This window comes from Lagenorhynchus albirostris, chromosome 5, assembly GCF_949774975.1.
Source record: "Lagenorhynchus albirostris chromosome 5, mLagAlb1.1, whole genome shotgun sequence".
In the NCBI taxonomy this organism is placed as follows: domain Eukaryota; kingdom Metazoa; phylum Chordata; class Mammalia; order Artiodactyla; family Delphinidae; genus Lagenorhynchus; species Lagenorhynchus albirostris.
The window spans coordinates 134,250,821-134,275,694 of NC_083099.1; the positions used below are offsets into that span (position 1 = coordinate 134,250,821).

At 41.1% G+C, this 24,874-nt stretch overlaps 2 protein-coding genes across 12 annotated transcripts in view; one reads left to right on the forward strand and one right to left on the reverse strand.

Moving 5' to 3' along the window:
* CRYZL1 (crystallin zeta like 1) overlaps positions 1 to 11,614 on the reverse strand; it is a 34,205-nt gene extending 22,591 nt beyond the window's left edge. For 3 of the 9 annotated variants that reach the window (XM_060150873.1, XM_060150870.1, XM_060150874.1), the window contains exons 1-3: positions 11,525 to 11,613; positions 2,649 to 2,720; positions 933 to 1,010 (exon numbers count right to left, since the gene is read on the reverse strand). In XM_060150873.1, the coding sequence (XP_060006856.1) occupies positions 933 to 1,010; positions 2,649 to 2,714 (144 nt within the window). In that variant the 5' untranslated portion in view covers positions 2,715 to 2,720; positions 11,525 to 11,613. Of the gene's footprint in view, positions 1 to 918; positions 1,011 to 2,648; positions 2,721 to 11,234; positions 11,325 to 11,524 lie in introns of those variants that run through there. The other 6 variants (XM_060150876.1, XM_060150872.1, XM_060150875.1 and 3 more) reach the window with 5 other exon arrangements.
* Positions 11,615 to 12,355: 741 nt separating this feature from the next.
* The window catches only part of ITSN1 (intersectin 1), a 230,390-nt gene continuing 217,871 nt past the window's right edge, over positions 12,356 to 24,874 (forward strand). For all 3 annotated transcript variants that reach the window (XM_060150881.1, XM_060150879.1, XM_060150880.1), the window contains exon 1: positions 12,356 to 12,547. The gene's annotated coding sequence lies outside the window, so the exon portion shown is untranslated. The remainder of the gene's footprint in view (positions 12,548 to 24,874) is intronic.

Genomic DNA, 24,874 nt, shown 5'->3' on the forward strand with positions numbered 1-24,874 from the left:
CACTGTAATTTACCATTTCTTTCTGTTAGACATGGAGATAATTTCCTAGACCAGCATTTGAATGGATTTTTTGTAGTTTTATAAAGAACATCTTGGAAGGGCTGAACACAGATCTCTCCAGATAAGGAACTGTAGATTATTCCCAGTGAAAGGACTTCAGGGCATCTCACTAATTCACTTCTCAAGTCATGCTCATGTTACAGAATTGCCCAGTGGAAGCCTATACCTTTGTTCTGTAGTTTCCCTAAATGTGACTTTACTGAAGAAAACTTTTAGATCCCTAGAAGTTATGCTGACATTATAAGCCAATAAGTTAAGGGTCCAATAAAACTATAGTATTCCTCTTTATAAAACTGAGTAAATGGGCCTGCTCTATTTATCATGGCACATTTAACCATACTTTATTTATTTACCATTTGAAGACTTTCCATGTACTTCGTGGTCAATAATGGAAGATTACTGTGGGGTGGTGTGAGGTGGTGTATGAGAGAGAGAGACAAAGAGAAATGACAAGAAGAATATGAACCCTATCAAGACATTGACTAGAAATATCTACAGACTAGAGACTTAATAAATTAATTTTAGGTTTCTAGTTTCTATTTTTACTATATTTAAACAGTCACTTCTTCCTTGATTATAGGCCTTAGTAATTATAAATTCTCAGCTTTTCACAATGTAAAGGAGTTTATAAAATATTTTCATATAATAATATAAAATGCATGACTTCAATTAGGCTAATAATTTACCTTAATATAGAAATACACAAATGAACATTTAATTTTTTCCTAGCTGTTCTATTCTTCTAAGAATGATAATTTCTTCGTACTCAGAAGTCAGTTGTTATTATTATAATTTTTGTACACTAAATATATTGTGAAACTCTCATTTGACTTTTGGCCAAAATAAAAGCACCAATACCTTTGTATTTATACCTTTGTATTTATCTGGCTCAGAGCACAAGCTTTAACTTGAAGCTTCACATAGTTATCCTCTGTAACAGGAAGATTTTCCTAGAACCAAATAATAAAATAATTACACATTCCTTTGAGAATATGCCTTCGTGTCGCAAAAATTTTCACACATAATCGAACAAAATCAAACAGACTCCAAATCTTACACCTAACTTAACTGAAAAAGGAACAAGCAATTATCCTATAGCATATAATACAAAAGAATATAGGGAATTTGGGGGTAAAAATTTTAAAAAGCCTTAGTTAGGGTACATATTTTGAAAAGGTACTTAAGATACTGACAGGGATATATGTGTAGGCAATGAACACAGGATAACGAAGTAGAGCAACAAATACTGTACCTCATTTTAATTTAAATAATCTCAAAGCATCAAACCTTCATGCAGGGATAGCCTTAAACACATACACATAATATATACAGTGTACTGATTATGGAATTTTCTTAATGCTATAAATAAAGTTCGTTAGTGTCATTTATTAATCTCTGCCTTATTTAACATCTTTTTGGACATTTCAGCATGCCCCATGGCACTCTGGGGTCAAAATACAAATTTAATAGAATTTAATTATTCCTCATATTGCACAGCTAGATATAACTTCAAAGGCAAAGATATTTCAGACTCAGGTACTCAATGTCATCCACCAATGACACCAATAATTAAAATGCTTTCTTCAACCCCTGATATGCCCAATATTAGATCAAAAGTTGGCTAGAACAGCTACTTGCACAGTGCCTCCTGTGTTCTATCAAAGGGATCACTGTGTTTAATTTGATATGAACACAATACTCTGGGCTATCCCTTTTTAAAACTCAGATTTGATAATTGGTGATAACACGAATATATTCAACAATATCGATGAATTTGTGGATTTTACTCATGATTGTGTGAACCTGGTGATGATTGCTCCTGAGAGCCAATCAAAACTCTTAGACCTTTCATCCTGACCCAATGGTAGAAACCAAGCTGTCTGAGGTTTAGAGTCCTAACTTAAATGATTTTGGAGCTGTAGAAAGATAACACAGGAAAACTGGACTGTGTTCATGAGCTGGAAATTTTTATTACTACTATGAAATATACAGGCACTATGAAATACATATAGCACTTAGTTTTCATCCCTAAATTTACAGTGCGATAATGACTCTGGCCTGCCACAAACCTTTCAATCACCAATGTATGAAAATTCTACTATCTATGCTTAAAGTGGTAAAAAACTGGAAACCATTTAAGGCTTAGTGAATGAGGTAACTTCGCACAGCTCAGAAGTTAGTGTGAAAAACAATGCTTTTCCACCTCTTTCATTTCCCAATATGAGAGAAAGTATTTTCTCAAATATGCCTACAATCTGAAAACTCACTTTACTGTGGTCTTCAGAATAAACTGGGTTAATTTCGCAACACATAAGACTACTGAAGTTGTTCTGTTTTCCTAATATCTTTTATGCCACCACCCTGAGGACCTAAAAACTCTTTTGTAGCAACTCTTTTAAAAAATATAGTTATACCACAATATGGACCACTGTTTTCACATAAGATTAATTTATAGGGTTTCACTTAAGTAATTTTCACTCATTTAGTTCAACTCAAAATAATTTGTAATAGGCCATTTAAAACTGGGTCTGTCACATATGGAAAATACACTATCTTGTTTCATTTAATGATTAAACAATTTTTCTTACCCTTTCTTGGAACACAAATGTTATTTCTTCACTTGTAGAACTCTGTTGAAAATATAAGCCTTTCATAGTCACCTAAAAACAAAAAAAAGAAAAAATATACATGAAATAAACTAATCAACAAAACGTCTTCCAGATCAAATGAAAGTAAAAATTGAAAAATAGTGCTGGCAAAGGATAAAATGACAACTCTAAGTGTTGTCTTCAAACGAATTCAGGTAATAGTTCTTGAAAGCAATCAAACAAGATAGTATGCAACAATCTCTGGTACGCATTTGAGAATGGGCTTATAGTTCAGCCTTTCACACAAAGGTGAGCATGTGCTTAACTTCACTTTACTGTTCAATAAAAAGTTTGAGATGTACTTGAAAAAATAAAAAAAGCCTTATGCAGGCCAGAGGGATCAATTTTAATAACCAAAGGTGTCAACGAAAGGGCTTTCGAAGTCTTAAAAAAGACCATTAAAAAAGGAAAAAGTGGACAATCAAGACACTCATTGAAACTGTACCCCTAATTCCTCTGTATCAGTTTATAAGCCATTTAATGGAAGTATTTAAACCTGTATTCTGCAGACTTCTTGAAGCACCTCTAAGGATTCACAGCCGTTTCTTTAATGTTCATAGTAATTGTATGACAAGACTATTTTTTAAATGTAAATTTTATAGAAGTACTGTATAAAATACACATAGAAGGGCTTCCCTGGCAGTCCAGTGGTTAAGACTCCGTGCTTCCAATGCAGGGGGTGCAGGTTCGATCCCTGGTCAGGGAACTAAGATCCCATATGCTGAGTGGTGCCGCCAAAAACCCAAACAAACAAGCAAAGGAAAACTTACCAAAAAAAAATTAACTAAAAAAAATACACATAGAAAAGTTCACAGATCCTAAGTGTACAGCTTGCTGAATTTTACAAAGTGTTTGTGGCCTTGTCATAGCAGGAAACACATCACTAGAACTCCAGAAGCTCCCTGGTTCCCCTTCTAGTCACTATTTTCCCCTCCTAAGGACACTCAATATCCGAGTTTTAAGAGCAGGTTAGTTTTGTCTGTTTTTTACTTTATATAAATGAAATCATGCTCCTTTATGTTTAGTTTCTTTCTCTCAGTGTTATGAATTTCACTCATGCTGTTGCCTGTAGTTGTATTTATTTCATTCATTCTCATTGTTATCTGGTATTCCATTCACACCATTGTTATATGGTATGAATAAATAACTATTATCCATTCCACTAAAGATAGACATTTGACTGTTTCCAGTTAAGGCTTTTACAAATTATCCTGCTAAGAACATTCTTGTACATATTTTTTGGTGAAAGTAGTATAGTATTATTGAATTTATTTTACGGATGAGCAAACTGAGACTTACAGAGGCTAAGGCACATACCTGGGGTCTCAGAGCACCCGCTGGGCTACAGCTGAGACAAATCAGGTGCTAACAACTCCAAAGTCATTTTTCTTAACCATTATATTTAATGGTTTTCTATCGAGCTGCTAACGTTAGATGTATCACTTAAAACTAGAATCCTATCTCCTATAGTTTAGGATTGATAATTAAGTGCTTGTTGACAGAACTAGCAACCCAACTTGTAAGGCTCACTGAAAAATGAAAATGTGGGGAAACTTGTCCAGAAATTATTAAAATTTCAAGATGGTGACAGCCAAGCATTTAAACCAAGCCTGAGTCCCTTCTGAGTGTGAGGTCCATTGTGACTGCATAGGTCCCGTGCTCATGAAGCCGGCCCTGAAAGCAGAATCTTAGTGGATCTAATGGAGCTGTATAGTGGATTTTTACTGAGCAGTTCAGTTAATGGTTGCTTTCTAGAAGGTAATAATCAAATGCTGGAACTAAGAGAAATGAGTACACATTCCAGACATTTATAGAAATTATGTATGTAGCATCTATCAACAAAGTACATAAAGAAAAGAAGAGCCAGGTAGGAAGATTAAATTAAGTCTAGCCCTCTGGTTAGAGAAGCCCTCTGGGGTGGGTGTGTGCGTGTGTACATACATCAATATGTTTGCTGGGGTGGAGGGGAGAGGGGAAGAACCTAAGCACAGAACAGAGGCTATGCATTCCCTTTTATAGAAATCTAAGCTCTTCTGCCTAGTTGTCAAGGCTGTCTAGATGCATACCCACTGTCCCTAGTCTATCTTACTCCCCCCATTTTTCCAACACATACCCTGTCTGATCTAGTCAGCATGACTTCACACCATATGGCCACCGCTGTCTCAGGGCTCCAAGGCACTGCCTGCTCTCTGAGACTGCACAGTACTTACGCTATAGATTCTGTGAAGTAAATAAAGCTCAAGTCCTATTCCCTATCTGAAATCACCTCCCAGTGACTTGCAATCTACCCCATCTGTCCCATGCTTCTAGATTTCATTGTTACATACTAACAAACAAAGCCTTGCTTTATTCACTCACTAACTAGTGGGTTTTCCCAGCTATTGCTTCAAAGAATCAATATTCCTTATTACGAAGTAAATAAACCTCTGCTCCTACTCAGTCTGGAGCTACTGGAGTTGCCTTTCTGAGAAATGAAATAATTACACATCAACACCTCGATTTCAAAGTGTCTCCCTTTGTAATTCTGGAAGCCACTGTCTTCCCTGCCCATTGCATCTGAGAACATACGGCATGTCTCCCAGATCAGCAGTCACGTGGATCTCATACTGTATGCACCTCCAGTTTCAAAGACCCTGGAAGCTGTTTGTGTGAACCCCTAGTGTCCCTTAAGACAACTGTTATATACATAATACTGCCAGTATTTTTGGTCTGATCATCCTAAATAGTTCCTCCAAATTAGATTACAATCAATCTGGCTGGTAGAAAAAAGTAATGTTTAGTTGGTCCAATGAGGAAACATGTGGGAGCAAAAAAACCCCTCAAAGTTACAAAGTGAAGAAAGAGAAGTGTTTTTACAAAAGTGGCCAGAAGAAAATTGAGGAACTATTACTTGTTTTGCAACCCCAAAAATGAGTACTAAGCTCTTTTTTTAAAAAAAAATAATTAATTTATTTATTTAGGCTGCGTTGGGTCTTCGTTGCTGCACAAGGGCTTTCTCTAGTTGCAGCGAGTGGGGTTACTCTTCGTTGCGGTGCATGGGCTTCTCATTGCGGTGGCTTCTCTTGTTGCAGAGCATGTGCTCTAGAAGCACAGGCTTCAGTAGCTGTGGCAGGCGGGCTCAGCAACTGTGGCTCTCAGGCTCTAGAGGACAGGCTCAGTAGTTGTGGCGCACGGGCTTAGTTGCTCTGCGGCATGTGGGATCTTCCCAGACCAGGGCTCAAACCCGTGTCTCCTGCACTGGCAGGTGGATTCTTAACCACTGCGCCACCAGGGAAGTCCCAACACTAAGTTCTTAACAGGGAGAAAATGGTAGAATGGATGATATTCAAGTCCCACTAAGTTTCTTAGGCACTGGTCCAGATTAAATGGAACACTTAGTCCACTATTTAACAAAATTTTTATTGAATGTAAAGATATTTGCATACAGAAAATAAAATAACTGAACACCTCATAAAATAAAAGTATAAATTAAATGTATATTATTTATCATGCCATTTCCAAGGATGAATGTTATGCAACCTCAAAATTATATATTCTACTGTAAGCTTTCCTTTATCAAAGAAGAGCTACGGGGCCTCCCTGGTGGTGCAGTGGTTGAGAGTCCACCTGCCGATGCAGGGCACACGGGTTCGTGCCCCGGTCTGGGAACATCTCACATGCTGTGGAGCGGCTGGGCCCGTGAGCCATGACCGTTGAGCCTGCGTGTCTGGAGCCTGTGCTCCGCAACGGGAGAGGCCACAACAGTGACAGGCCCGCGTACCGCAAAAAAAAAAAAAAAAAAAAGTACTACGTAAAACTTTTAAATAAAAATAAATCTGTTTAAAAATATAGGCTGATGTAAAAAGCCCTATAAAAAGCATAAAGATTTTAAAGTTTTCCAGGTACATCTGATTTTAAATATATTTGACATAAGTCCACAAATTGAAGATTATGGTTGTAATACTTTAAATTTTTATAATGGTAACATATTAAAAATTTGGAGAAACAAACATTAAGACCTCTATTTTAAATAATTTTTGGTACAAAGCAGAATAAGGAATTTGCATAAATTAAACATTTACCATAAATAACACCAAGAAAGTAGTTAAAGAAAGTACTATCTTTTAAGGAATTTCTAAAAAAAAAACAATGGGAAGAAATTTCAAATGGTTTCATCTTAGTTATAACAACATGAACTCCACTTGCTGTTCCCCTGCTACACTATGCCCCAAGGAGCTCATCTATTAATAATTGTAAATAAAACCTCTACAGATCATTCCTTATCTACACTTTCAGACCAAAAGTGTTCTGAGTATCAGATCAACCTCAAAATCAATGGACATAAAACTAGACTCGTTTTTTTTCCCCCAAACAAGATTTTGCTGTACCAAACTTCAGTAATCGAGGACATTTTAGAATCTATCATAATTCCTTCCTCTGCATTAAGTTATCAACCATAAGGCTTCCTTTTCCTTTATAATGTCCTGGCTTACCTGCTCATTTTATTTGTTAGCACAAGCGATGGGCTAACACTGCAATGCCTCAGGCTTGCGCTATGGCCACAGGCTGCTGAATGGCTTTCTTTCTTTCCTTCATCCAATACACCTGTTACTCTATGAACAACTTAAGCCTGAAAGTCCAAACTCTTCTTATATGCTCAATTTTCCATTTCTCCTCAACACAAACTTTACAATTTGGTGGCCACTTCAGGTTCGGGATTCAGTTGTTTTTTTTTTGGTGGGGGGATATGCAGGCCTCTCACTGCTGTGGCCTCTCCCGTTGCGGAGCACAGGCTCCGGACGCGCAGGCTCAGCTGCCATGGCTCACGGGCCCAGCCGCTCCGTGGCATGTGGGATCTTCCTGGACCGGGGCACGAACCCGTGTTCCCTGCATCGGCAGGTGGACTCTCAACCACTGTGCCACCAGGGAAGCCTGGGATTCAGTTTTAATGCTTCTAACCCACCCTAATTTATATTTTAAGGAAAGCACAGATACACTGTCAAGCAGCTAGGCTGCCAAAAAAACCAGATGAAGTCAACTCTGAAATGTTGGCCCATCATGCTGGGCCTAGTGTACAGCATTATGATGCTAGCTGGATTGTTAGGGGTAAATCTTCAGTTATATTGAAGAGGTGACAATACTAAGTTTTAACAATGTTCTTACCCATCTGTGGGACTTTTCATACATATCTACATATCACAGAAAGAAGTATGTCAAACCATGTACCCGTAAAACATATGGTCAGCATAATCCAAGTAACTAATGGAGGTTTGGTTCAAATACCATACTTTGCAGGTTGTGGAGGAGACTGGTAGTCCTAACTAGATAGGCCAGCTCTGCTTCTTAAAGAGGAAGGCATATCTCTACATCTTGCAGGCAACAGTCTCTAGAAATCCGTATATTTCAAGGACACTTTAGATAAGCAATGAATACACAGGTGTTTGGCTACACACTGTACTGTTCTCCTGGGTCTGTTACAAGATGGGCATGGGAGACACTGTGATAGTGGCTCATACCTAGCTAAACCTGGAAAGCATTTCTAGCTAATAACATGTATTATGAGAAATTTTTTTTTTTGCGGTACGCGGGCCTCTCACTGTTGTGGCCTCTCCCGCTGCGGAGCACAGGCTCCGGACGCGCAGGCTCAGCAGCCATGGCTCACGGGCCCAGCCGCTCCGCAGCATGTGGGATCCTCCCGGATCGGGGCACGAACCCGTGTCCCCCACATTGGCAGGCGGACTCTCAACCACTGCGCCATCAGGGAAGCCCCTATAAGAACTTTTTATTTCACATTTTAGGTATATGATTTAAAACTTAGGAAAATGCATGAAATTGCAATGGTTCCTCTTACTAGATGGATTTAAACTAGAGGCTGGATACACATTTACAGTGGCATCATAAAGGAGATTCAAGCATCAGTTGAGGGGGTCGAGGGATGAGATGACCATAACAGTCTCTTCTAATTACGAGAATCTAGATTTATATGAACATTATCAAGACATACTCAATTGAATTTATACAAGTGACGCATAATCTTTACAACTCACACAACCTGAGATCTAAAGATAGGTGAAGAATTAGGAAAGGAAAAAAAGTTTTTTTGATATGGGCTTTAGGTGGACGCAACAACAAGAGGCATTTGATTGGATACGTCAAATTGTTGGCTATATATGCAACAAGTGGCTTCAGCAATGACCTCTTCCGAATCGCAAAAGAATTTCTGATTAATTCTCCTGCCTCTAAGAGAGCTTAACTATTGTTATTTGTTGATTTACAAAATACCTTTTCACTTAAGAATTCTTACTAGTAGGACCCCCTTGCTAGTACTGCTGGGAGGTGGGTAGTGGGTTGATTGGGGAAGTGGGATGGTTATTAATTGAAAGATTAGAAATTTTTGCTACAGTTTCTATTTGATGTAGGGCCATTTAATACAGTAAGATCTAGAACGACAGAAACTTAACCTTCATTTATATTTCTGAATTAGCATAATATTTTCCCATATTGTACTACTGGGGAACAATGGAGCCAATGGTGGCATGAATGACAGTCATCCCTTCCTGTGGCTTAATCATGTGACACTGGGACAATGAAGGTGATGAGGAAGACAAGCAATTGAGGGATCCTCCCTATATCTCTAATACATTCTCCCTCTTCTCCAACTGACTTAAGGGATGTTCTCCACAGATTAACATTATTGCAGTTTGTCAACACTTAGTTTTCTAAATCACTATAGGATTTTAAATCAATTCTTACTTCAGATGCAAAGTAGGACATGTAATTTTGATTAAATATTTACTAATAAATTCACAATCAAGGGAAAATAATACACAAGATGTCATCTTTATTATAATGTATAAAAAGAGAAGAAAATTATTTTGCAAAATACTACATTTTAGCATTATGTGGATATGTGTGTTTTTGCTTTTCTACTCATAAAACTGTCATTAGCTCAACGTATACTGTTTATTGGGTCTAGAAAAATCATAAATAAAGCTGTCTTTGAACTATTCTATGTGAAGTTCACAGGAGCAAGAAAACATTTTTATCAATTAAAAAAATATTTCACCAAAAACAACCCCCCAAAACACTGTGATTCCATAGTGAAACATTTTAAGAATTCCCAAGCCTTCCCTTTTTCCTCCTTCAAGGAGGTACACAAATGAACCAAGACACATTACTGTCCAGGGTATAGTACTGGTTCAGAGGCCTATATATTCCTTGAGGTTTTGTGCACTCTTCTTCAATCTAGAACTGTGATTTTGAATGCACAGCACAAAGAGTTGTAAAACTACCAAAATATTTCACTGCAACTGACAGGCAACTTTGCCTTGTATGGTGAACCTTCTCTTTCAAATCTGAATGTCTCATCCTCTGCCATCTAGAGCAGAGGCATCAATAAGTTGAAATTAGTGATAAAAGGTAATAATTAGACACTGCAGTGATTGATGGATACAGTTGAGAAGTCATAACTGACCCTACCCTGAATCCTGGCTTTCCTACTTATTCACTGTATGACTTGGGCTATGTAATTTTAACCCTCTGGGCCTTAGATTCCATATCTATAAAACAGGAATAATAACAGTAGTTACCTCAAAGGGGTACTGTAAGGCTTAAAAAAATACATGCAAAGCCCTCAGTACAATACCTGGCACACAGTAAGTGCTCAATAAACGTTGACTGTTTTTACTATTATTTCTGTAAACTGAGCAGAGAACTTGTAAAATATCAAGAGTTCCAAAGCCCATCTCACAGAGCAGTGAGGGGTTCTGTCCAGAGCAACTTGAGTTTTAACACCTTTTAATTTTGGCCGTGGGCTATGATATCATCTAGATCTGTGCCACTAGCCACCAAGGAGCCCTTGAACTGTGCCCAGTCAGAACTGAGATGTGCTGTTAGTGTAAGATGCACATCAGATTTCGAAGACTTAATATGAAGAAAAAGAGAATGAAGAATATCTCGATTTTAAAATGTCTGATTATGTATCGAAACGATAATATTTTATTTTTTATCTTTGGCCATACCGCGCGGCTTGTGGGATCTTAGTTCCTCAGACCAGGGATGGAACCGGGGCCCTTGGCAGTGAGACCTCGGAGTCCTAACCACTGGACGGCCAGGGAAATCCCGAAATGGCAATATTTTAGACATCCTGGGTTAAATGAAACTTTAAAATTAATTTCATGTTTCTTTTCTTTTTTCTTTCTTTCTTTTTTTTAGACGTGGCTCTCATTAAATCTGCACTCAGAGCTGATGGCGAGCTTGTCAAACTGCAGATTCTCAGGACCGCCCAGACCTACATAATCAGCATCTGCGCTTCAGTATGATTCTGAGGTGGTTCTCACGCACTGCTCCAGTGTTCCTCTGTTGAGCTTACTCTGGAGGACAAACCTGGCCCTACAGTTACATAAATGCGAATACCCTGGCTTTAAGTAAGTGCTCACCGAAAAAGAAAAGTGGAGGAGAAAGCGGCGGGAGGGAAGGAGTAAGGTAGAAAGAAAAAGAAACTCCAAGTAGAGGAACAAAAAGATGCAGGAAGGGGAGAAATCCAACCTGGGAGATTCAGTGGAAGGGAACTTCCAGACTTCTGCCTCCATAAATGTGGAGAGAGATACAAATTGAGGTAAAATCTACCATCCAAACCTGTAAGGACCAGGAAATCGTCAGTCAATTCAAGTCTTACCCGCCCCTCAGCGGCCTCAGCTAAGCGAGGCCTGGGCCCGAGAGATCTGAGGACGGTAACCACCATCCGCCCCAGGGCTCGACGGTTCGCCGGGGAGTCTCCCGCTCTCTCCCCCAAGGCCCGGTTGCCCAAGACACGCAGCACGTTTCTCGGCACTCACCTGCCTCGGAGCGGCTCCAACGGCCTGCACCTTCACCACAGCCACCTTCGAGTCCTTCTGCAGAGGGCCCGCCCCCTCTGGGCCAGGGGCTGTTCCCATTGGCCAGGCCGCTCGTCTGTCTCGGAGGCTCTCGGACCCCCCGAGGCTGTAGGGAACGCCATAGCAACCGAACATGGAACTACATCTCCCGGCATGCTCTACGGCGATGCACTCGGGGCTCCCAATAAATGCGCGAAGTCCTAGTTGCCGAAGGGTTCAGTTTTATGCAAATATCAGTTAAAGACCACACCCTTCCTCGTTCCAACCGTATCCCCATCATCTTCTTTGGACTGTGCCCCGCCTCCCTTTTGCCTCCACATTGTTCTTTCCTTTAACACTTTCCGTTAGTTAGTTGAATGCATCCTAACTAGTGTCTCGCCTCGCACGGCAACGGAGAAATGCACCGAAATCGTGAAACAAAATATGCCTAAGCCCCGTCAGGAATATCCCAGACCTGACGTCTCTAGTTACGCCTTCAGGAAAGGGGATGGGGAGGAAGGAGAGCCCAGGTCACGCCCCCTTTGCACTTGCTGATTGGTTTATTCGGCTGTCACTCCGTCCTCTTTCATTTTTTTCAGCTGCCCCTCCTTTGGTTCCCCGCGGTGGGCGGGGCTAGAGGTAGGGGGCGGTGAGGAGGTGTAGGCCCCTTCTTTCGATTGGTAGATTTTTTGTCCCCACCCACCCGGGGGCGGAGATGGAGGGGTGGATGGGAGCAGGGGAGGCAGCTGAGGGAGATGAGGAGATAGGCGGGAGCGAGGGAGCAAAGGAGGTAGAGAAGAGCGGAGGAGAGGGGAGGGAGCGCAGCTTGGTTGCTCCGTAGTACGGCGGCTCGCAAGGGAGAATCCCGAGCGGGCTCCGGGACGTACGGAGAGGCGGGCGGGCGGGGATGGTGTGCGGGGCTGCGGCTCCTGCGTTCCCTCCCGCTGCGAGTGAGCTGCACTGATTTGTCCCTGGGGCGGCAGCGTGGACCCGCCTGGAGATGAGGTGAGGAGCGGGCTGGACCGCGGCGGCCTGGACCGGGAAGGCGGCAGGGGCGGGGGTCGGCGCGGGGGTCGGCGCGATGGCCGCCTGGGGCGCCCGTTCCCCGGGCCGGTGCGCGTCCCTCCGGGCGCCCTTCACCCTTTGCCACACGGTCGGGAGGCGCGGCACCCGCAAACCCTGTGCCTCGTCCTTCCTATTCTCCCGGGGGCTGCGGTGGGGCGGCCGGCTGGCGGGCGCCGGGAGGCCAGGGCTCCGCGGCGGACTGAGGGGGTGGCGGCTACGGGACGGGCTTCGGGTTGAATGGGCGTCTGCAGCCGTGGCCGGCGAGCGGAGTCCCTCCTTCCTCAGGGTGGACGTGGGGCGGTCGGTCTTTCCAGGGCTGACCTCGCTGCCCTCGGCCGCCTGAGCCTGGCGGGCTGGCCAAGCCTCGCTTCCCCGCCAGCCTCCCGGGGATCCGGAGCTCGCGGGGAGCGGCGTCGCGCCTCCCGCCTTTCTCCCCCGGCCTTGAGTCCCCGGCTCATCCCCTTTTCTCTCTCCTGTGCCTTCAAAATCCCTGTCAGTGAAGGACAGTCAATGCCGTTTGGCCCTGAGTCCTCCTGCTGGGGCTGTCTCTGATGGTATTTAACGGAAAGCGGCTCTCCTTTCAGTGGGAGCGCGTCCCCGGTGTCTGCCGTTCCCCTTCCTTTCTTTACGCACAGACACGGCTTTACGGTGTGGACCGAAGGCACAATTACCGGCTCTTGCTTGAACGAGGAAATGTAATCAGAATCCCCAGGAAAAGGAAACCAACGAGGAATGGGTTGCGCCTTCCTTTACTCCTTGTTTGCCTTTGGATTAGAAGGCAACTTCGTAGATTATATTTCCTATAGACATCTTTTGTTGTGATTCAGACTAAAGGCGTTGCTTTTGAAGAAATAAATTAGCGGCTTCTATGTTGAGTTGAAGGCTATGGAGATTTTTGATGGCCTCTTAATATGAAAGTTTCCTTTAGAACTTTACCATCATCATTGCTATTCTGAAGGCAGCACCAGCCTGAAATTTTAAATACATGCAGACTCCGGACAGATGTGTTTCTTTGTGCTTATCTGCTGGCATCCTACTCTTAATGTTTCCGTGGTCGGAACGAACAGATAATAAAAACAAGTACAATAAAAAGTATAGATCCTAAAAACAAATACCATACCAAAAAATGCATCTGGAAAATCTCAGTTCTGTCAACGGGGAGGCAGTTTTTACTAATCCCTTTGAAAGGATGAAGACCAGGCTCAGAGATCTCATGGATTATGTGGTGGACAGGATCTGAGGGAAGGAACTGGGGCCATGGATCCAGCAGGCCAGCTGGTTTATGTAGTGCTACTCTTAACCTCTGAAATAGGAGGAATGTATTTGTTGGGATACCTTTATTTTTGGATGACTTAAGGTGCAGAAGCTTAAACGCCCCCAAAGTTATGATTTCTACCTGTCACTGAGAACAAAATACTATGTGTTTTTGTTCTCAAATTTTTAATAGTTTACTTGAAACATTTATGTTGTTTTGATGGTTGTTTGCTTATTACTAAAGAAAAAACCATTTTAAAATATTGAGTTCTTTCTGTAGGAGGTTTGTAAAGAACCCAGAAACTTTAGGTAATCTAAATTGAGAAATGAGGGACACTAGTTGAGTGATGGTTTAAAAACTATTTAAAACTTCTTTAAGTAGCTCCAGTAAGGAGCATTTCTGATACAACTTTTTTTTAAAGGCTATTTCTTTATCTAAGAATGTTATCTATTGAAATTGCTGAGGCACATGGTACCTTCACAAAACTCTATTATTATTCTGCCTGAGTAAGAGAGGAAATGAACAAATTTTTGATGTACTTTGGAACCCTGTGGATTGTTCAGATACTAAGCATTGTGAAATAGGGCATAAAATGAGTGGTAGCAAGTTAGTTCCCTGAAATGTTTGTCTCTCTTAGCTAATTTTCTTTTTTGCAGTTGACTAGCAATTTCCTTTTTCTTAATGCTTATCCCTAATATTGGGAGTAAAATTCTGCTTAGGTTCATGTTTTCCCCAAATAACTAGATTAAGGCAAACTCAAATCTATAATGGGGGTTAAGAAGGCGGTGCTGGTAAATCCCTCTACTCTTACTCAGCTTTTTTTTTTTTTTCCGGTACGCGGGCCTCTCACTGTTGCGGCCTCTCCCGTTGCGGAGCACAGGCTCCAGACGTGCAGGCTCAGCGGCCATGGCTCACGGGCCCAGCCGCTCCGTGGCACGTGGGATCTTCCCGAACCGGGGCGCGAACCCGTGTCCCCTGCATCGGCAGGCGGACTCCCAACCACTGCGCCACCAGGGAAGCCCTTACTCAGCTTTTTAATTTGCTAGATTTGTGAATTATAGGGAATTAATTACAGGTCGGTTGGGTTTATATTACTCAGTTCACATTCCACTGCCATAGAGCTTTTCTCTTCTGAATGATCATTCTCTTCTGAATGGTTCCACTTACTGGCGGGTTTCTCAAAGTCTGGACCTCAGAACACTTATATCAGCATTGCCTGAGGTTCTTGCTAAAAATACAGACACCTGGAATCTGATTTCCAGCAAGTCCTCCAGTAAGTTTTCTTGCACAGTAGCGTTGGAGAACCACTGGCATTGTGCTTCCTTCTCACTGAGCGTGTCCTAAGACCATGTTTTGAAGAGGATAGCAAGTTTTTTCAAGAGACAATAACTTTTATCCCTTAGGCTGCTAATAAAAAACTATGACATTCAGGTATGTGACACATCTATAATATAAATTTCAGAAGGGCAGAGACTTTGGTTCATCATTGTACCTCCAATGCCTAGAAGAGTGCCTGGAGGAGCTTCATGAAACACTTGAGTGAATTACATCACAGTGAGGCCACGTCTTTAAACCTTTACTTGTAAAGTTAATCTTATCACTTTGTAGTCATTGATTTTAAGCTTGGAGCCGCAAGTACTGTACCCCAGTCATTTCTGTAAGTTTGGTTGGCTCTGAAAGGAGAGGATCTTTCCCAAGCTTAGACTGCTCAAGGCGATAAGCTGGAAAGAAGGCTCCTAGCAAAATGTTTGCTTAGGCTCAAAATATAAATATAAGTCACAGTATAGTGGTAAATTACTATGTTATCACTACATTAAAATGCCATTTTATAAGCTATGATAAGCCCAACATAATGCAATAAAAATTGGTTTCCAAAAAATGTAGAAAACTGGTATGTTTTCTGATTTTATTTTTCATCCTCGTAACATATGACCTTCGCTCCTTTTTTTCAGAGTCCAGCACAAGACTCAGTCCCATAAATAACAGCTTCTGTTGTGTAGTTGAGGGGATGGATAGTTAAGAGTGCAACATCTAGAGAATATTGGGTTTGACCACACATAGTCTGTGACTTTGATCTAGTCACCTAACCTCTCAGTGCCTCAGGTTTCTCAGCTGAAAATGGGAATAGTTGTAGTAAAATTTAATACTTCTAAGTGCTTGCTTAAGTTCTTCAGATCCATTCATTTAATAAATGGTAGTTACGATGATCATAAAAAGTTGAGGTATATAAAAATATATGAAACTCTAGCTAGTCCGCTCAGTTTTTGTACTACTGTACTTTATGGTAGTAAATAGAAATCCATTGCTTAAAAAAGAAGTCTCTTGCTAATTTCTTGGCACTAAATATGTATAATTTTTAAATTATAACAATAACTAAACATTAAAAGTATTTAATAAAACATCAAGTTCTATGCAAATTTTTTTCTAAATAAAGATAAACCTGTCATCACTTTCAGCTTAATAGTATTATTTCAGAAAGAAACTAATAATCAGTTTAGATAATCCCTTGTATTTTAAAGAATCGCATATTTATGGTAGAACAATTGAAATACAGAACAGCAGAAAGTAGAAAACCATAAAATACTTAGAGGTCCACTACCTGAATACATTTCTCTCCAGACCCTTTTTCTGTGTGCATGTGGCTATTTATATACAGTTTTTGGTAGCAAATATGGGATCCTGCTATACATGATTGTTTTGTAACCTGTACTTTTTTTCTTAACATCTTACATGAATCTTTTCATGTCTGTATAGTCAGTTATAATAGTAGTTGAATAATATTCCATTTTATGGGTCTGTGATAATTTAACCAATTTGTTTTTATTAAACATTAGTTTATTTTTTTCCCACCACTATAATCAGTATCTCTGCAATGACTATCCTCCATGCATCTCTATATATACTTTTGAGATTTTTTATCCTTAGGATAAATTTCTAGAGGTTTGATTGCAGGATCAAAGTGCATGCTATGGTTTAAGAGTTTTTGATACATATTTCCAGTTTGTCATTTTGAAAGGTTGTAGCAATTTACACTGTTAGCATGGTGTATGAGAGTTCCGTTTCCCTCCCCCTTCCTTTTTTTGGGAATGACTTAACCAGTGACAAACCTAGTGAATTGTTTTCATTTTTAGGAAGAAGAATGGGATGTTATTGTGACCAGTTTGATGGTGTGATATGGAAAGTCAGAAAATTCATACACCTGTCACAATGATAGCTAACTTTTTTTTTTTTTTGGCTGTGCTGGGTGGATTGTGGGGTCTTAGTTCCCAGACCAGGGATTGAACCTGTGCCCTCTGCAGTGGAAGCACGGAGTCCTAACCACTGGACCGCCAGGGAATTCCTGATAGCTAACATTTATTGAGTCCGTTTACAACATTTTATAAGCATTAACTCACTTAATTTTCAAAAATTCTCTGTTCTTTAGATGAATATGACTTGGAAACCAAGGTACCTGCAGTTAAGTAACAGAGAGCCAGCAAGTGGCTATGCAGATTTGTTACTCTAGAGCCCAAACTCTTAGCCACAGCGCTGGATTGCCTATTTCCTGCACATGTTGTATGGCACTGGGGGTACTTTTTACATTCCTGATTTCTGTTTTGAAATAACCTAGCAGTTTCTTGGCGTGCATTAATTTATTAAGTAGGTGGGGCACAGATTTGAAGCCCTCTCATTGAGGAGTTCATCGCATAAGTTAGCACATAAACAAGCCTCATGTCCTGTCTAGCACCCACCTCTCAAAGCAGTGTGCTACCCTTTCCTCTGTAGTGGTTTTCCTAAAGCACCCCTGCGTGAGAAACAGGATTAGAGTCACAGAGAACACTAGCGAAATTGGAAAAGGCAGTTTACTTGTGGTGTGGACTTGCCTTGGAAACACGAGACAACGTACAGAAGTGTGATTAGGGAGACAGCCGGGAGTCTGTCCAAACATTTCTGTGTTGGCCAGTTTGGAGATTTGAAGTGCCCAGTGGAAGTTCAGTTCAGGAATGCAAAGGCCTCACTGTAGAGAGCTGTCACCCATCCACTGGGAGACCATTTAAAAAAAAAAACCCTTCTATTCATAAGTGTGATGGTAGAATATCATTAAAGTTTTGTTGCTCATGACTGTAGCCCTCTAACAAGGTGAATTTCCAGTAAGCTAATCTGTTTGAATTCATCATTGCTCTTTTCACCTTTTTCTAGTAGGACTAATGATTGGCAGCTTACCTGACTAGCTTATTGCCCAGAGAGAGGGCTGGTGAAATCATTTTGACTTCAGCTCTCTGGCCTGAGTTTGAGCTGCTCAGTCAGGCAGGACAACCACCGCTCAGTTTTAAGCTGGACACCAAAACCCACTCTCACTGTTGTGAGGGCTGGAGCTCCACCCAGGCCGGGTGGGAGTGGTCCTGGGGGCACTTTACTCCTCATCCAGTGGTGGAGCCAGGAGGTGAACTGAGGGATGCGATAGTTTCGGATTCAGCTGAATTTGAGAAAATATTGTTGGCCAAAAAGCTCATTCGGACTTTTGCATAACATCTTACAGAAAAACCCGAACGAACTTTTTTGTGAACCCAATAACAAGGTCATAGCAGTTGGTCAAAGTTTTTTTTAATCCTTGGTGGTTAAAATTAAACGTCTTCTCCCTAATGCAGCTAAAAAAAAAAGTTAGCTATCATTGTGACAGGTGTATGAATTTTCTGACTTTCCATATCACACCACCAAACTGGTCACAATAACATCCCATTCTTCTTCCTAAAAATGCAAACAGTTCACTAGGTTTGTCACTGGTTAAGTCATTCCCAAAAAAAGGAAGGGGGAGGGAAACGGAACTCTTGTACACCACGCTAATGCAGGAGGGCCAGCTTTGGGTCCTGTGTGCCTTGGTGAACACTTTGACTTATTTCTCTGTCAGGGATGGTTTTGTTCATCCCAGCATTTTGTCTGCAAGTCCTTCTGGTGACTGGTGGATACAGGGAAATGGACAAGGCCAACTGGCTTTTAGTGTCATGCTTTCACCAACCTGGTTACGAAGGACACTGATTCTTATGATAAAACCTTGGAAACAAGGTGTCATCGAGTCATTCGTTGTGTGTGTGTGTGTGTGTGTGTGTGTGTGTAGAGGGCTAATCACCTCTCTCTGAGGCAAATTTCCCGAGCAGTTTTATTCTAACAAGGGTAATGTGTTGTATTATAAGACATTGTATAAACACACACACACACACACACACACACACACACACACACACACACACACACACACACACACACACACACACACACACACACCCATTCCTGTGCATTATCTATAATAAGAGTGTTGTGGAGCCACTGTTTTATAAAAATCAATTCATTTCTGCTGTAATCTTAGGATAATAGATTTTAGAAGCAAGTAATCTTTCAGTTTCTGGAATCATTTGAAACTCAACTGTTCCATTCTTACAGAATTAGGGTATTCCACTTTGATCACTGACATATAAAAGCTGTATAGCTAGTAATGAGAGAAACCTTGAAAAGTTGACCAAAAAATTAGTACCATTCCTGGTATATATACCAAGTTTCAGTAGTTAAAGGTACACCCTCCTTTATTTCTCCTCTTTCTTTCACTTACAATAAATAATATTAAACAAAGTCAGTAAATAATAATATGTCTCTTATAGGTAGTACTGCTTATTTTCAGATACCTTGAGATATTGTCATTAAAATTGCTGTTTTAATATTCTTTAAATGATTAGAGAAATTGAGGAGGGAGAGAACCTGGTAGAGGGGTTGACTAAGGTGTGAGCTCCACGAGACAGGGAGTTTGTCTGCGTTCCTCTCTGCCTTATCCTCAGGGCTTAGAACAGTGTCTGGTGCACAGTGGACACTCAACAGTCGCATGCTGGCATGTTGAATAGATTAGTGTTTGAGGCTCTGTTTACCTGGAGGCCCGAGTCACCCAGGTCAGGTGAGCACTGGAGAGACAGGTGAGGAATAAAGGAGACAGGAGCTGGTTTGGATTTTATTCAGAGTCAGTGGAAGTAGGAAGCCAACATCAGTGGTTTTTTTTGTTTTTTTTTTTTTGTGGTACGTGGGCCTCTCACTGTTGTGGCCTCTCCCGTTGCAGAGCACAGACTCTGGACATACAGGCTCAGCAGCCATGGCTCACGGGCCCAGCCGCTCCGCGGCATGTGAGATCTTCCTGGACCGGGGCACAAACCCGTGTCCCCTGCATCGGCAGGCGGACTCTCAACCACTGCACCAACAGGGAAGCCCCCAACCTCAGTTTTAAGCAGGGGAGTACCTTTTGTTTGAATAGATTCCTCTGGATGTCATGTGGGAGTGGATTGGAGGAGAGCAAGAGAGAAATGTTAAATTGACCCTGCTTTCAGTTATCTGAAAGTTGACATTTCTACCTGGACTTGTACTTTTTCTTTGCCATGAGGGTAATAAGATTTACTCTTTGATGGGGTGAGATGAATAGTGATTTGTATAAACTTTTGAAGTTCTCTGAGGAAAAGAGAACCCCATAAAACCACTATTCTTATGGATCAAATAAAATAAAACAATGTAAAATAAAGATCAGGAATTATTTAACTTTTTAACCATTAATTTAATTGAGGTTATGACTATAGATTTCTGATAGGAAAGATTTTTCGGTTTACATTTTTTGGTGAAAGAAACTTTAAATATATGGAAATGAATCCTTAAAAATAGCTGTTTTATGAATTGAGTGTCTATAGAAGCTATTCATTTTGAGGAAGATCTTATTTGTAAAATGCTAATATTGTCTGTCCAATCTGGTGTTTTAATTAGTATCAAAGGGAGGGAAATACTGCAGTAATTGTAACCTTACGTTACTTCCTTAGTTCTGTTAGTTTTAAACCATAGTCATTATCTATTATCTTTAGTTGTTTTGATCTCATTAGATTAAGTGATATTGCAGTTGTGATTTGGCAATTTAAAAAGTAACATGTTTTTCTTACTACAAAAGCAATACATGTTTATTGAAGAAAACTTTTGGAAATTCAGATAAAGTAGTAAAAGAGCGTATCTGGAATCTCACTGTCCAGAGATAATGACCATTTGTACCCTGTGAGGGATCAGCTTGCTCAAATTACCTAGAAGTTTAGTTGTATTCAGTCTGGGGACATGAAGGCATGTTAGGGACTCTGGGGACTGAAGATGGTCCCATGGATGGGGCAGCCCAGGGCCAGTCTGCCCAGACATTTGTGGCCCTGGGAGGATGCATCTTGGTGCTACTACACCTTCTAGCTTTTTAAGAGAAGCTGGAAATCTAGAAATATGGATTTAATAAGAAATCTCCCAATTTTTATGTTGGCCACAATTTTTAATAACACGCTGGGGTTCAAACAAAGCATACCTGAGGGCTGCATTCAGTCTTTTTTGCCTTGCCAGTTTATAACCTCAGGTATATATAGTTTTGTAGCCTGTGTTTTTCACTTAGTATATTGGAATATATTCCCAAGCCTTAACCGTATGCTACCTCGGCAGTGTGTACCTGTCTACTGTTTCCTTACCAGCATTGGGTAGAACCATCTCAGAAAAAAAAATCTTAGCCAGTTTTATTAGTTTTAACTCGCATTTTTTGGTACTGCTGATGAGTTGAACATTTAAATGCTTGTTGGCCTTATACAGATTTACTTGGTAACCAGCCACCTTGCTAGAACTCTGAGTTCCAGTAGTGCTTTGGTCATTTATTCAGTGCTTCTCAACCTTTCTAACATTATATAATATTTGTACCACATCAGTCCTAGTAATTAGTACTAATGGCAGGCATCATTCCCTAAACCTGAGGGCATCAGTACCTTGAGCACACCTCTAACCCATGTTAAAGATCTACAGGTGAGAAGTTCTGAGTTTGGTCAGTGGCGTAGTGAATGTTTGAGCACGTGCTCTGTGCCTGGCATTGCTCTAGGTGTCCAGCCTTGAACCAAGACAAAGGTCTCAGCTCTCCAAGACCTCATGATTTTTTTCATTTCTTTTGAGTTTTTCATGTAGACCATCATATTTATAAAAGATACTTTTTATTTCTAGAATTTATAATTAATTTTTTGGCTTGTATTTCTTACTGACATGAACTCCCCAAACAGTGGTGAATGCTAGTTACCCTCTCATTTCTTAAATTCAGTTAATTCTCTTAAGTTCTATTAAACTCTAGACTTTGGTGACCATTTCCTTTATTTTGATGATGAGAAAACCAGGGTACAACCCTGGGAATGTGTAATGGGAACTTTTGGAGTGTCTGCCTGACTCAACACGAATCCCTTAACTGTCCTCTAACCTAGACATCCACTCCCCTGCATACTTCTTCATTCCCACAGAAGACACAGAGGATTGAACCAGGTTTAGGGACCCTGACCCAAGGTAGTCCAATCAGTGTCCTTTCCTGGAGATTTGACCTCAGTGTGTTCACGGGCCATAACATAAAAACTTGGGAGTTATAGGCAGTTACGTTCTGCTGTTGTGTCTGGGGACAGATAAAGGTGGTTTGTGGATGGAGAAAATAAAGCAAGTATCTAGAGAGAAGCAGGAAGAGAGAACTACTACCTGAGACTGATAACTTGAAACATCTCTTCCAGTTTTTACTGGAGCTGGTTGCATTCCTGTTCCTGAGTTCTGTGAAGTCCTCCTATATTCTTATGATTACATCCCCCCTCCACCGAACACACGTGTTAGTTGAAGCCAGCTGATGTTGGGTTCTGTTACTCTGATCTAAGCCTTCTCTTCATTTTCAGCTCTATATTCTTTTTATAATCCTACCTCATCTCTTGTATTTCTTGACTATCGTCTGAGGAAGTTGTGAATTTAATATTATTTTCTCCATATAACAGCAACATCAAAAATTAAGGATACACTACTATATATAAGTTAGATGGGACTTCCCTGGTGGCACAGTGGTTAAGAATCCACCTGCCAATGCAGGGGACATGGGTTTGATCCCTGGTCCGGGAAGATTCCACATGCCACGTAGCAAGTAAACCCATGCACCACGACTACTGAGCCTGTACTCTAAAGCCCGCGAGCCACAACTACTGAGTCCACATGCCACAAATACTGAAGCCCGAATGCTCTAGGGCCTGCATGCTGCAACTACTGAGCCTGCGTGCTGCAACTACTGAAGCCCACGTGTCTAGAGCCCGTGCTCCACAACAAGAGAAGCCACCACAATGAGAAGCCTGTGCACCGCAACAAAGAGTAGCCCCTGCTCGCCACAACTAGAGAAAGCCTGCACGCAGCAACGAAGACCCAACGCAGCCAAAAAAAGAAAGATAATCAACAAGGACCTACTGTATAGCACAGGGAACTCTACTCAGTATTCTGTAATAACCTATATGGGAAAAGAACCTGAAGAAGAATGGATATATGTATATGTATAACTGAATCACTTTGTTGAACACCTGAAACTAACACAGTATTGTAAATCAACTATACTCCAATGTAACATAAAAATTAAATTAAAAAAATTAGGGGCTTCCCTGGTGGCACAGTGGTTGAGGGTCTGCTGCCGATGCAGGGGACACGGGTTCGTGCCCTGGTCTGGGAGGATCCCGCGTGCTGTGGAGTGGCTGGGCCCGTGGGCCATGGCCGCTGAGCCTGCGCATCCGGAAGCCTGTGCTCCGCAACAGGAGAGGCCACAACAGTGAGGGGCCCGCGTACCGCCAAAAAAAAGAAAAAAAAAAAATTAAAGACAGCAAGAGACACAAAAGTGCAGAAATTTAAGCTAATTTAGGCAATTATGATTTTATTGGAAAGGCCATTTTGCAAATGTGGATGCCCCCTCTGACCTCTTTTAAGCCAGTTCAGATCTCTAGCTGAGGGAAAACAGAAAAGAAGAGATTTTGAACTTAATTCCAAATGCCCTAGAATTTCAGTGGAGTTACTCCCCTTCACATACATATAACCGTTTGACCTCATGAAAAAAATGATACTGCATCTGTATAGGGGGTCTGTTCAAGCGTGTTCTGTTCCAGCCAGTGAAAGAAGACTCAACTTTAATATCTAAATATCAAGAAATTGAATCACAGTATAATTTACCTGGGGCTAGACTTAGATTAACTTTCTGTCTCATGGTGATGTCATAAGTACTCAGTGCTAAGTTTAAATATTCCACTCTACTAAAGGCATTGGATGGGGAGGGGAAAAAATGAAGAATGATAGGAAGAGAAGGAAAGAGTTGTAGTAGAGAGAAGGAAGAAAGCTCAGTGCTGTAATTCTCCTTATTCATATTGTATTTATCTGAACTTTTTCATTTGCAAGCAGAAGAAGCACAAATTGTCTTAAGAAAAAAAGGGAAATGTATTGACTCACATAACTGTCAAGTCCAAGGGTTCTGATTGGCCTGGCTTGATCATGTGCCTGAACCAGTCACCATGGCCAGGGGAAGGCAGGACTCTCATTGGCTGTCCTGGGCCTTTGGGTCCACCTTTTGTACCAGTTTGTAAAGTCAGTAGCTAGACTCCTGGAATTAGCAGAAGGAGGGAAAGTGGGATCAATTAGGGGGAGAAAGAATGCCAGGCAGGCTAACACACTCATCGTATACAGTGATCCGACAGAAAGGGGCTGATGGTGACCCTCTTTTTTCCTTTTGAGTGATAGTCTTTAATAAAACAATAATACAAAGACATCAAAGCAATCCAAAGTATATATGCACTTTCTTCTCAATAAAGCTTTTTAAATTTAAATGTTCAACATGCTGCCCAAGAATCTGTATTGTTCATTCATTTTAAAACAAAATATATTTTACTATCCTGTGATTGCTCTAGATATGATGAAGTTTGGGCAGCTCATCTCTAATCTGGTTAGATCACCTTTGGTTTAGAAGTGTGGACATTATTTCACTAGTTTGACTACTTCTGTAATTATAGATTTTGTCAGATTATTTTCCATGCCTAAAGGTATGTTAGTATTCTCTCTTGGTGTGTATTTGGAGGCTTTCTAACTTACGGTTCATCTGGAACTGCTGGGGAAATGTGTATACTATGGAAAAGTTGGAGCTGGAAGGGGATATCCTTTCTTCAGCCATCTGCTTTTTTAAA